The 12268-nt window shown below is 64.4% G+C and overlaps 1 protein-coding gene across 2 annotated transcripts in view; it reads left to right on the forward strand.

Moving 5' to 3' along the window:
* Positions 1-4453: 4453 nt before the first annotated feature.
* LOC111157688 (Wnt family member 7B) overlaps positions 4454-12268 on the forward strand; it is a 46234-nt gene continuing 38419 nt past the window's right edge. Inside the window, exon 1 of one of the 2 annotated variants that reach the window (XM_022519313.1) lies at positions 4454-4524. In XM_022519313.1, the coding sequence (XP_022375021.1) occupies positions 4454-4524 (71 nt within the window). Of the gene's footprint in view, positions 4525-8803; positions 8887-12268 lie in introns of those variants that run through there. The other variant, XM_022519312.1, reaches the window with a different exon arrangement.

The following is a 12268-nucleotide window of genomic DNA, read 5'->3' on the forward strand; positions in this document are numbered from 1 at the left end:
CGTGTTTACTAAACACGCAGGTTCCCAGGCCCCTTCCCCAGGACCATCCTGCAGAAGTAGGTCTGGAGTCATCCTAGGGGTTGGCTGCTCAGGCAAGCTGGGGATACTCCATTCAGGCCCACTTCGAGTGGGTCCCTCTCCCTTGTGAATCTTCAATAGCTCCCCAGTGCCCTTGAAATTGAGTCCATGCTCCTCGGCATGGCATTCGGGCTTCTCTGTCTGAGCCCCTGTCTCCTTCTGGTTTCATCTTTTACTTTGCTCCACGACTTCCCGGCACCCAGCAGCCCTCGCTCATACAGTTCGATCATTTGGATTTCTGTTTCCCTATCTCTGCGTGTCCAAATTGTACTGTATTGGTTTCATGCTGCTGTGTGGTCAATCGCCACAAGTGTAGCAGCTTAAAACTACATGCATTTGTGACCCCACAGTTCTGTGCTCAGAAGTCCGGCGAGGTGTGGCTGATTCTCTGCTCTGGGTTTCACAACATGGAAACCCACATGTGGACAGGGCAGGGGCTCAGCTGGTGGCTTAGGGGCAGAATTAGGTCCTGTGACTGTAGGCCTGAGTTCCCCAGTTCATTGCAGCTGTCAGCCAGGGGCTGCTCTGAGCTCCCAGAAGCCATCTGCATTCCTTGCCATGAGGCCACGAGAATATTCTCTGCTTTTAAGGGCAGGTAGGATTAGGTCAGGTGCGCTGGGATGATCCTTTTTGATGAACTCAGAGTCAACTGATTAGTAACCGTATCACACCTTTGCCATGTACAGGAATGGGTGTGATATGTTGTCATATTCCTGGTCCCAGGGATTAGGGCAGGACATTTTTGGGGGCCATTAGAAATTCCACTACCACAAATCTGTTCCTTTCCAGGCCCTTCTCATGTACCTCACTACCCCAGGGGTTTGCCCAGTGCCGCTGGGACCTTCCTCCGGGCCTGCTGTCCTCGGGCCTCGTCCCACACTCTGCTCCCTCACTGAACTGGGGATTCCCCGCATCAGGATGGGGGCAGTGTGCCCTGTATCTTCCACTCCATGGGGCACAGGCCGCGTCTCCCTGGTGGTTGAGACGTGCAGTGGAAGGAGCCCAGTGTCTGGGCCTGATGGGCCTGGGTTCGAGTCCCAGCTTCACCAACCGTGTGACCTTGGCCAAGCACTTCCTTCTCTATCTTGGTTCCTCATTTTGTGCAATAAGTGTGATAACTCCGTTGCACAAGGCTGTGTGAGGTCCCATAGTTGGGGACCCGCTCCTTGTCTAGACTGTGCCCAACACACAGCCCGAGTTGTGGGGGCTCAAGAAACACTTGTCAGTGAAGCAGGAGAAAGGCAGCAAGAACGGGGTGTGGCCAATGCTGGAGATGGTGCTTGAGCCCCGTCTCAAGGTTGAAAGGACTCGATGTCCGGTCCCTGCTCTCCATGGCTTGTAACATTATGGGTTGTGGATGCCGGCTGCTTCCTGGAAAATCATCTGTTCCTTTGACAACTGCTTGTTGAACACTTGACTGAGCGAGAACCAAAGCAGATGTGAAGATGGCCCCCATGGAGCTTATAGGCTAGTGATAGGGAGCAAGTAATGGCATATTGTCTTCAGTGTCACAAAGGGAACAGCAGATTGTTAGGATAGAGAATACCAGTGAATATGTTTGGGAAGAGGAACGTGTGGGCCCCTCCGATTTGTGATATTTACGCTGGGGTCACAAAGAACCTAGGGAAGAGCACTGTGCTAGAAGGGACGGTCAGTGCAAAGGCTCTGGGGCAGGAACTAGTGTGGTGTTTTGGTATGTACGTGAGGGTGTGCACCCGTCCACACACACACACACGGGAAGAGGATTCGCAGAGCTCTCCCCACCCCAGATTCCCCCAACCCTGAAGCTATTCAGAGACTCCCCTGGAAACAGGGAGGAGGAATCACAGACTGTTGAGGAAGCGACTTAGAGGTCTTGAACCCAGCCCCGCCATACCTGCCCTCCCGACGTTTGGCCAGACGCGGCCAGCAGGGGGCAGCACGACGCAGCGACACAGTCCCTCCGCCTCTGGAGAGGCGCTGCTCTACGTCCGGCCCTCGCGGGGAAACTGAGGCACAGAGAGACAGGTCGAGACCAAGCGAACTCAGGGGTCCCGCCCGCTCGCCCGCTCGCCCGCCGCAACTCTCTTCTCCCCACCCTACCGCACCCTGCCCGGCTGCTCGACCCGAGGCCGGGATCGGACCGCGGTGGGCGGCGGTGGGTGCGGCGCGGTCGCTAGACCTGAGCAGGGAAACCCCGCGGGCGCCCCACAGCTCCTGAGGATTCGCCGCATGGACGGACGCTGGGACCGGGGCTGTGGGGCCGCGGGGTGGTCCGCGCACTCTAACAGGGTCGGGGACACCGCTCGCCTCGCAGCCTGGCGTCCGGCCTGGCCCGGCGGCCCGCGACGCCGGGCCCCGCAGCGCTGGCTCCGACGCACCATCCGAGCGTCCGCGGTGTCGCCGCCGGGTGGCAGCATCCGCCCGCGCGCCCGGCTCCTCCCGCCGCTCCCCACCCCCAGCGGGCCCCGCTCCTGCCGCCGGCGGGTAGGGCTCCTCGCCTCCCTCCGGTTCCAGCGCTCCGTTTCCCATTCTCACTGAACGGGATGTCCGGGGCGCAAGGAACACTTTGAGCGAGGTTGACACGGTCCCTCCACGTCTCTCTGTGCCTCAGTTTCCCTGCGCGTGATTACTCACCAACGTTTCCACCTGGGAACCCTCCCCATCCGCCTGGCCTCCAGTCGAGGGGCCGAGGAATGGCCTGCCCAAAGGTTTAGGGACTTGAGAAGGATTAAGAGGGAGTGGGGCAGGGAGTTGAGCCGGGACGCAGGGGTGCAGGTAAGTAGGTTCTGAGTTAGGCTTCCCCCCACTGGGGCTTGGTGAGGTGGGACTCCGGGTGGCTGGAAACAACTGCCCCTGCCCTACGCCCACCACGGCGAGTATCCCTCTCACTGGCCCTCAGGAATTAAGCGCTTCCCAGTTCCATCCACTCCCCCAAGAGTGGCATGCTTGACGGAGTCCAGGGCTGAGACCTCGCGGAGCAGCAGAGGAGCCTGGCCAGGACAGCCGTTAGGTAGCTGGCCCCGGCCCCTCAGGAAAGACAGGGTTCTGTTGGGCCAGGGACTGCCGGCCGGCCACCCACTTGCCCAGGGCTGTGCCGAGCAGGACCGCTGGGGGTGTGCAAGGTGCGGCAGCCAGGTAGACCCGGAGCTCTCGGCTCTGAACGTGGACACTGAGCCTGACGCTGCAGAGGAGACTGAGCAGAGGCAGTGGGAGAGGCGAAGCAGGGAACCCCTGGGGGTGGGGAGCCTCTCCCAAAGCCAAGGGGGTCCCTCAACATCCTCCTATCCACCCCCATCATGGTGCTTAGTCCAATGGCTTCTACAGGATTCTTGGCGAGCCATCCGCCTGCATCCGTCTAGGCCTGTCTGTCCCTTCCCTGTCCCCTCTGGGGTAGTCTCTCCAGCAGCAGTGCTGACAGGTGGGGGTGACCCTGGGTGCTGGGGGAGGGCTCCATGGAGGTCTGCAAGGAAGCTAGCGATACTTGGGCTAAGGGTGTGGCCCAGGAGGACCCCAAGAGTGTAATTGCTGGGGGGAGGGGAAGCGCGCCAAGAAGGCCTATGGGGGTGGGTCTCGGCTTCCCCCACCTACTAGAGATTGGAAGAGAGTGGGCACTGCGATCTGCACCAGACGTTCACCCGCGCCCCATCCCCACCTCCTTGCCAGCATAGAGGCCAGGGCCACAGCAGGTGTCTCTTCAGAGATGTACCCTCCCCTGCGGCCCCCCCCCCAACTCCGCACACCCAAGTCCCCTCCTCCTGACCAGTCCCAGGAGACCGATTGGAAGGGAGCGGGCCTGGGGAGGGGTGTGTGTGTTGGGGGGGTGGTGGATGTGTTTGTGTGTCACGGGGGAGGGAGGAGAAAAGGGAGGGGAGAGCCCGGGAGCGAGGGAGAGAGAGCGCGCGGCGAGCGAGGAGGGCGGGCGGGAGGCGGATCCTCCTACCTGGGGCGCGCTCGTTCTCTCGCAGCTCGCTTGCCGGGGCCGCGAGTCACCTGGGGAGGCGGACAAGTGCGGACACATTGGCCGCGGCGGCGCTCGGCGAGGCGCGCACGGCCCCAGGCGGCTGCGCCCAGTAGAGGCAGCGCCCGCCCGCCCGCAGAGCTCGGGCCCGGCCCCCGCCGGCGGTCGTCTTGCCCTGCGATCTCTCAGCCCGGCTCCGAGGTCGCGGTTCCCGGCCCAGGTCGCCACCCGGGCGCACGCGGCGGCGGCGGCAGCGGCGCCCCGGGCTCACCATGGTGGCAGCGCGCGCCGAGTGCTCGCGCGTCGCCGGCCACCCGAGCCGCAGCGCTGGCTGAGAGCGGTTCACCGAAGCCCCCTGCCCTTGCCGGTTCCCCGCCCCGCCCGCGCGTCCCTTCCGGCCGCCGCTGTCTATGGCGCAGCCCCCCTCCCTGGATCATGCACAGAAACTTTCGCAAGTGGATTTTCTACGTGTTTCTCTGCTTTGGCGTCCTCTACGTGAAGCTCGGGTGAGTATCCCCGCGGGCAGGGGCCGTAGCCCCGGGTAGGGGCAGCCAGGAGGAGCCGGTTCCAGAGGGTCCCGGCGGAGACCTAGGGCCTGAGGAAGTACAGGAGGCTCTTGGGGATCCGGGGCTGGCCTGCGTGTCGGACCCTCGCCCCGGCCCAGCAGAGACGCCCTCAAACCCCACGAACGACAGGTACTCCCGAAGTGCGCTGAGTCCGGGGCCGGTGGAAGGGGAGCGGGGCGCGCAGGCGGCGGCGGCCAGGCTCGCGGGTAGCGGCGAGCGTGCCCGGCGCGTACTTTCACCTGTTTGGGCTCCAGGCCCTGGGGGTGGGACGCGCCTTCCCTCCCCCGGGCTGCGCTGGGCGCCGAGCCCGGGCCGAGCGCTCGCCGTCTGGAGGGCGCGCCGGGGCCAGGAGCCGGGGGCGTCGGGCGGCCGGGGAGGCCTGGGCGGGCGGGGGGCGAGCACCCGGGCCGCGAGCCCGCGGGGCCGGGGCACCTGCCGGGGCCCTTCGACCCTATCCATCACCCGGACGTGTTGAAATTGCCTTGACAACTCGTCCGGCTGGCTCGGGATGGGCCGCGCGGCGGGCCCGGCGCCTCGGGCTCGGTCCGGGGCCGAGCCCCCGCCCGCCCTGGGCCCTCGGCCCGGCCCCCTCTCGCCGCGCTCCCCCTCGCGCGGCCCGGCGGGCGGGCGGGCGCCCGGCGGGCCGCTCTCACTGCTCGCTGCAGTAGCTGCTCCGAGTCGTATTTCCACATTCCTGAACCCAGCCGAGTCCTTACCTGTTGGGCTGCGATCTCCTTTAGACAGAAGCTGTCTCGGCCCTGCTCGAAGTGGGGGTGGGGGGTCGATGTGACCGTGAAGGGGGGTGCGGTGCACCTCGCTGGGGGGGGGGGTCGCCCACGCCCGGGCCCAGCCGCGCCGTGCGCCCCTACTGTGCGCCAGTGGCGGCCTCTGGCCGGAGCACAGGCGGTGAACAGGCCGTGGGGAGGCGGAGACGCGGCGTCCCAGGCTGAGCGGTTAGAAGCACCACCTGAGAATCATCACCTCCGTCTATCGCCGGTCCCTCGGTCGCCCCCTCCACCATTTTATTGATGGGGAAACTGAGGCCCAGCGGGCAGGGACTGAGGCCTGGGACTGCAGAGGCAGGGCGAGAAGACCCCCCCTAGCCTCAGTTCGGCAGGCCTGGGCTGGTGAGCCTAGGGCTGCTGGTGGCTCTGTTTACTGTTGGTCCGTGCAGGCTGTGTTCTTGGGTGTTCCATATGGAGGTGAGGGAGCCGCACTGTCCCCCAGGGGCTGGGGGTTGGGAGGGAGGCACTGTGTCCCGAACCCAGCAGCACTGCAGTGTCTCTCCCTAGAGCCCCCAAAGTCATGGGCATATTGAGGCTCTCCCTGGTCCTCAGCACCAGGGCCTTGTCCGCTCCTGGCCATCCTAGAGTTAGGTCCCTGTTTTAAGGATCAGGAAACTGAGCAAGGGAGGCCAAGTCACTTGTCCCCAAGAGTAAGAGGCAGAGCTGGGACTGGCTCTGGCCTCCACCGCTGACCCCTCCTCCTAGCACCGGCACCCATTTCTCGCTCGACAGGACTCATCCAAAAGAACAGCCCTCCACCCCCCAGCTTGTGGGAAGCGCTCTAGGACCTTTCCCTCCCCACCCCAGGCAGCAAAAGGGGCTCAAGGTGGTGCCCATCCTGGGCTCCCAGGGCTGGTTGTGGAGCTGAGAGACCTATGTGATGGACCTACTGACCTCCAGACACAAAGCAGCTTCCCTCTCCGGTCTGTAAATGGGACTGCGGCTCTGGCCATCCTGAACACAGTGGTGGCCTGTGTCTGACTAGAGAGAGACAAGCGAGGGAGACCCAGCCTGTGTGCAGGCCTCTGTGGGAGCCAGCAAGAGAGCCAGATGCTGCCTTCTGCCTCCACTCAGGGACCCCAGGGTGGGCAGCTCCTCCCCCTGCTGTGCCGCCTAAAACACATGCTCCTGGGGGCAGAGGAGAAAACCAAGGCTCCAAACACCCTGCGGAACCACGTCCGGGAAAGCTAGGGAGCCACTGGGATCCACTGAGGAGAGCGGACTCCACCTGGGTCACTACACAGCCCCTGGCGGCCCACCTTGCTGGGTGGGCGTGGGGCGAGTGTGGCTTGCTGTCTTTGCAAGCCATCTTGGTTGCACAAGGGGGGGGGGGCAGTTGGGCCCAGATGTGACCAGAGGGGTTAATGACTTGGGAGTGAAGTACATCCAGAATAAGGTTTGGGCTTCATTCCTCCCCCTCACTCCTCATTGGTGGCTTTGGATGGGCGCTTTAATCTCCCAGTCTGCCTCCCTCATCCAAAAAGTGGGGCCACAGTAGCACGTCCTTCTAGTCCTTCTCGGGGTACTGCAAAGGAATGTCTGTCCTGGGTGCCTGTGCCCTGGGGGGAGAGGTGAGGCCCCAGTAAACACCTGTGCTCACCAGCCCAGTTGCCGTCTCTGTTAATGACCTTGGTATCACCACCCTGGGGACTCCTCCAGGTGGTGGATTTTAGGGCCACAGCAGTTCCAAGCCAATGTCAGAGATGCATGCACTGGGGCATGCACTGGGGGATACTCTGTGATCACGCCCTCCCCCCACCCAACCCACACGCGTGTGTGCATGTCTGTGAAGGCACACCGGGAACCTCCCCCACTTGTGCACAAGCAGCCAGCACACAGATGTGGAGCCCCTGAGGGAAGCTTCCAGACCAGCAGGGAGGGAGAACTGGGGCCTCACCACACCTTTGGGGATCAGGGCCCCAAGAGGAGGTTTGCCTCGGGTTTTGAGCAATTTCAAAACAAATGGCTTTGGGGAGTCACGGTTCCTCACTTTTGGACTGAACAGCCTCCAGCCCTCGGGGAGGCCAAGCCAGGGCAGGGACAAGCCATTGGAATCCAGGCACTCTCTGCCCACTGGAATTGGAGCAGGGGGATCAGACCTGCTCCATTCCCACCCTGGGAGAGGCAGAGGGGTCCCGAGGGATGAAGGTGAAGGGGGCAGCCCCCTGCTTCTGGATGCTGGGCGTGAATCTCCAGGCCAGGTCTAGAAGGTAGGAAATGCCCCATCGATGGACCACGGGCATATCCGCACAGACCTCTCGTCATCATCCCTGCCTTGTGCTCCGCCCCCGCGGACAGGGTCCGCACTGTCTCTGCAAGATCATCCATATATAGCTAGGCTTGGCACACAGCAGGAGGTGGGACTCAAAACCTCGAAATAAGAAGTGGGTTTCTAGCTTTTAAAAAAAATCACGGGAAGGAGGATTGTTTAGGAAGTGGGTCCTTGTGAATCTGCTCCTCCCTACACCTACCCCAGCCGACCCGACAAAGGAGAGCAAAAGAAGCGAGGGGGGAGCCAAATTTGGGGGTCTCGGTGAACCAATTAGGGGTGCCCTTTCACTGCCTCTCCAAAGAGGCGCCGAGGCAGAACCCTACAGAGACACCAGTGCGCATGTGCACAGGTGAGCCCTGCCCGGCCCGGCCTGGTTGGCTGGGGTGAGCGTGTGCGACTCGCAGCCCTCCTAACCGAACCCAGGGGCGCACGCGGGCGAAGGAGCAGCACCCACAGTGCGTCTGTGCGCACACACCTGCGTCCTCACAGACGCGCCCACGCTCCCGCGGGCACACGCAGGTACATGCAGGCACATGCATGCGAACGCGAGAACAGACTGCGGAGCACAGCCCCCCCAGGAGGAGCGCACGCCCCCGCGCAGTTACGCCGAGGTGCCTCCCCCCCAGGTGCACCTTCCAGAGCAGGCCGGAGCTGTGTGGTTCGCTGAAGCTGGGCGGGGAGGTGGGGGGATACGGGCCAAGGCAGTTTGGGCAAGCCCTGGGGGCGGCTCCTGTCGCACGCTCTGGTCAGCCTCCCCTTTAAAAAACCCGCCCGCAGAGGAGGCGGATGTAGGGGCGGCCCGTCCAATGGCAGCTGCGCGCCTCGAGAGACTTGGAGACTTGAGCCAGAGCGAGCGACAGAGCCGGTTCCGACCGATCGACGGACGGAGGGCCAGACAGCCGCCGAGGCGCACCCGCTGCCCGTCCCCTCGCTCCGCGCTCCAGCCCCAGCGCCCGCAGCGGCCCCAGCCCCAGCCCCAGCGCGATGCTCGGCCCTGGCGGCGGGGCACGGACGAATCCTGCGCTGGGGCCCGCGCGCCGGGGTCCCTAGCGCCCGGCGTCGCCGCCCCACCTCGGGGAGGGCCGCGGAGACCCCGGCCTCAACTGGCCCCGGCGCCCTGCCCGCAGGGCCCGCCAAGCCCTTCCAGGAGCGCCGGCCCACCATGCTCCTGCTGTCGCCGCGCGGCGCGCTCCTCTCCGTGTACTGCCCGCAGATCTTTCTCATCCTGTCCAGCGGCAGCTACCTGTGAGTGCCGCGGGCCGCGCGCGGGGCGGGCGGGGGTGGAAGAAGCCCTCTCTTCGGCCTCCCGCGCAGGAGCCAGGCGGGTAGGAAACTCGGCAGTGGAGTCTCTGGGCGGGGCACCGGGTGCCCGACGCGCTCGGTAGGCTGGGACTTTGGGTCTCTTCGTCTGCCTAAAGCGCCGAGGGGGAGGACTTGGGGGCGGCTGCAGCAGTGAGAAGTTACGGCTTTGGGGTCAGAGAGAACGTGGCTCGCCAGAGGCCCTTCTGCTCGGGTGGACCAGACTGCGCGCACCGAGCGCGACGGCGGGAGGGCGCGCGGCGGCGCGGGGATTCCCTGCGCTGTCCCACCGGAGTCCCGAACCAGCGGGATTCCCTTCCCTTTATAAATTCGCGGGGCCGGCCCGCCTGGGCCGCCCTCGAGAGAGAGCCGCACGCACACACCCGCTCCCCCGCGTACACACTGGCGCACACGTGCACTCTGCGCCCCACCAGACAGCGCCCGAGCTGTCCTTGGTAGTGGCTGCGGCTTCTCGCGCCTTCCCGCGGCGCTGAGCCGCCCGACCCAGCCACTGCCCACTCCTCACCTGGCGGCGAGGGGGACGCGCGCAGCGAGCCTGAGGTCGGCCGAGGTGCGCCCGGGTGTACCGGCCAAGGCAGCGCGCGGAGCGTGGGCGCGCGTGTGCGTCGGGACCGGCAGCGCCCACCGGGCTCCGGGAAGCTCCAGGCAGGGCCCGACCGGGCCCAGGGAGCCGAGGGGGCGCGTCGGCGCTGCAGTGGCTTCGCCCGATTCCTAATGGGACGCATATGCTCTGGCCTCCGATTTAAAAAGAAGTTTGATTTATGGAACCGCCGTTTGAGGGAATTTAAGCTGGATGCTACTGATTAAACCTCAGAGCTAGCTCTCCCTCCCCTTCTCTTCTCCCCTCCTCCTCCCCCTCCTTTACACGCGGGCCACGTCCGGGGTCGCCTAACGCGGCCAGAGGGGGCAGGCGCTGCCTTCCCGCTCCCTGCGCCACCCCCACTTCCCACGCGGCCGCAGTCCTAATAAATCGCCGTGCTCCCACCCCCTTTTAATAGAGGCGCAGCCAATTTCTCCTCCAACTCCTAGGAAATTACTATCCTACCAGTTTTCCTTCTATAAATAGTCGCGCATCTTGAAACAAAAGTTCGCAACCGCAGCCAGATGCTGCGAGGCCCGCGGTTTCCCGGGCTGTGGGACATAATTACAAGGTCCGGGCACAGAGAGTGCTCCAGGCCCGGCGGGCAGCCCGGCTGCAGAGGGATCGCCTGGGGAAGGTGGGAGGGGGGAGGACAGGCGGCCCCAGGCAGGGAAAGGGGCCGGATTGGGACCGACTGATCTTTGGGGAAATCAGGCTAGGAAAGCTCCAGACCAGAGAGTCCTGCTTCTGGCATCCCTCCTGGGAAATGAATCAACCAAGGGGGGCTTGGAATCCCAGCCTCTAGTTCTCAGAGGTCAGAGGTGGAAAGACTCCCCCTCCTGTGAACACCCCCTCCCATCTCAATCTTAAGCTAGACAATCAGCAGCTACTAGGCCTAAAGAAATCATTTTTGGAGCCAGCTGGCCGCGGTTTGGCCTTAATGGGGAGGTGTTCAGGGGTAGGACACCAGGAGAACTCTGGGGCTTGTCTAGAGTGGGTATCTGAGAGTAGGAGCTGGGCGACGGGCTCAGGAGCTGCAGAGAATGGCAGCGGCAGCCGTGAGGGGCTCTGGGGCAGGTGGTGGGCAGTGTGCGTGTGTAGACCCCAGGGTTTCCTTCCCGGTCGGCTCCCCCATCCAGGGCTGCCGCGATGCCCATCTGTGCCCCCATGGGCTTGCTCCCTGGGTGTTCATTGCCAGCTTTGTTGGGAGAAATTCTCCAAAGGCGACGGTTTTCCAAATGTTCCTGGGCCAGTGCTGGGTTCCAGGGTAGGGGGTTGGGGGCAGCAAAGCAGACCCTGCTCCCCGCCTTGCCTTCGGTGACCCCTGTTCAGCACCAGCCCACCTGACCTTCAGCCCCCGCCCCGGGGGGGAAGCCCTGATGCCAGGCTTTCCTGAGTGGAGATTCAGTTCGCTGTTCCCAGGAGCCAGGGTGGGAGCTCTGGGGTTTCGCCTGCCCCGTTTGGTGGGTACTGGGCTGGCCTGGAGGAGGCCGCAGGTGGGAGCAGGGCCCCCGGGATACAGAAGACAGTGAGAATGGCGGGCAGACCCTGGTGGGCGGCTCTGCGCTGGTGCCCAGATGCCGTTGACGGGGCCCGTGCAAAAGGGCTTTGAGAACTGTTGGGGGTCAACAGTAACCCCACCTCACTACCTGCGGGAATACTTAGGAAGGTTGGCCCTGTGGGATCGGAGGATGCCAGGGGCAGGAGGAGCCTGGGCGGAGGTTTCTTTCTGCTCCAGAGAACTTTCCAGAAGGCATCCCACTGCTGGGATCACAGACACTGGTGGACAATTGATCCTGCCCTTTTCATCTGGGCTGCTCTCCCAGCTCCCTGTCTTGGGCTGTGGTCCGTGCATAGTGAATCCCAGATGCATGCCTGGGCCCCTGCCACTGATTGGGTCGGACGGGTGTGCTGGCCTGGAAGGGCGCTGAGCCCCCGCCTGACGCTGAGCTTGGCTGGCCCTTGTGAGGCAGCTCCGGCCGGCCTTACCCTTCTCTGTGCTACTGTTGTCAGAACAGAAGCTTCCGGGACCAGTGGGGGGGGGGGGGGGGGGGGGTCAGTGAGGGCCTCAGGGAGGGCAGGTGGGGGCCACAGGCCCAGAAGAGGGCTGCGGTGCTGGTCAGCTGGGCTGGGGCCCTCGTGCCAGGACTAGGCTGCCCTCCTGTCCTGGGCAGGTCCCTTCCGGTCTTGGCCTCCCCCTCCCAGATGTGGAGGTTGGCTACTGTGATCCCCCCAGGTCTTCCGGTACGAGCCTCTCATGGTGACCGCCCGCTCTGGGGAGCTGAGTGAGTCATGGGTGACGGGGCGGTTACTCACCGACCACCTGGCTCTGGGGGGTGGTGGGGGGCGCTCACCACGGCCCTGCCAAGCCTGGGCCTCTTCCCGGCTCGGCCACTGTGGCTTTGTTGGTGGTGCCAACCGCAGGCCCAGAAACGCTGTGGGCATGACCCCGGGCGGCGGGCGTTGCTGAATCAGGCCCCCTCCCCGGGCAGTGAAGCCTGTGTGGCCGCAGAGCTGGGCTGCCCAGCTTAGCCTGCATAGGTTTCCACCAGGAGGAGCAGCTCCCAGCCTGCATCTGTCCAGGTGTGGGAGGTGCTCTGCTGTGTGGCCTCGGGCAGGTCCAGGAGCTTCTCTGGGCTGCGGCCTCCTCATCGGTGGCTGGGAGATGGAGATACTTCCTCTCCGCCGGCGCACGCGGGGCCTGCAAGCCATGTGGACTCCAAGGCA

The sequence above is a fragment of the Enhydra lutris genome, unplaced genomic scaffold (assembly GCF_002288905.1).
Source record: "Enhydra lutris kenyoni isolate GAN:26980312 unplaced genomic scaffold, ASM228890v2 scaffoldscaffold55, whole genome shotgun sequence".
Lineage (NCBI taxonomy): Eukaryota > Metazoa > Chordata > Mammalia > Carnivora > Mustelidae > Enhydra > Enhydra lutris.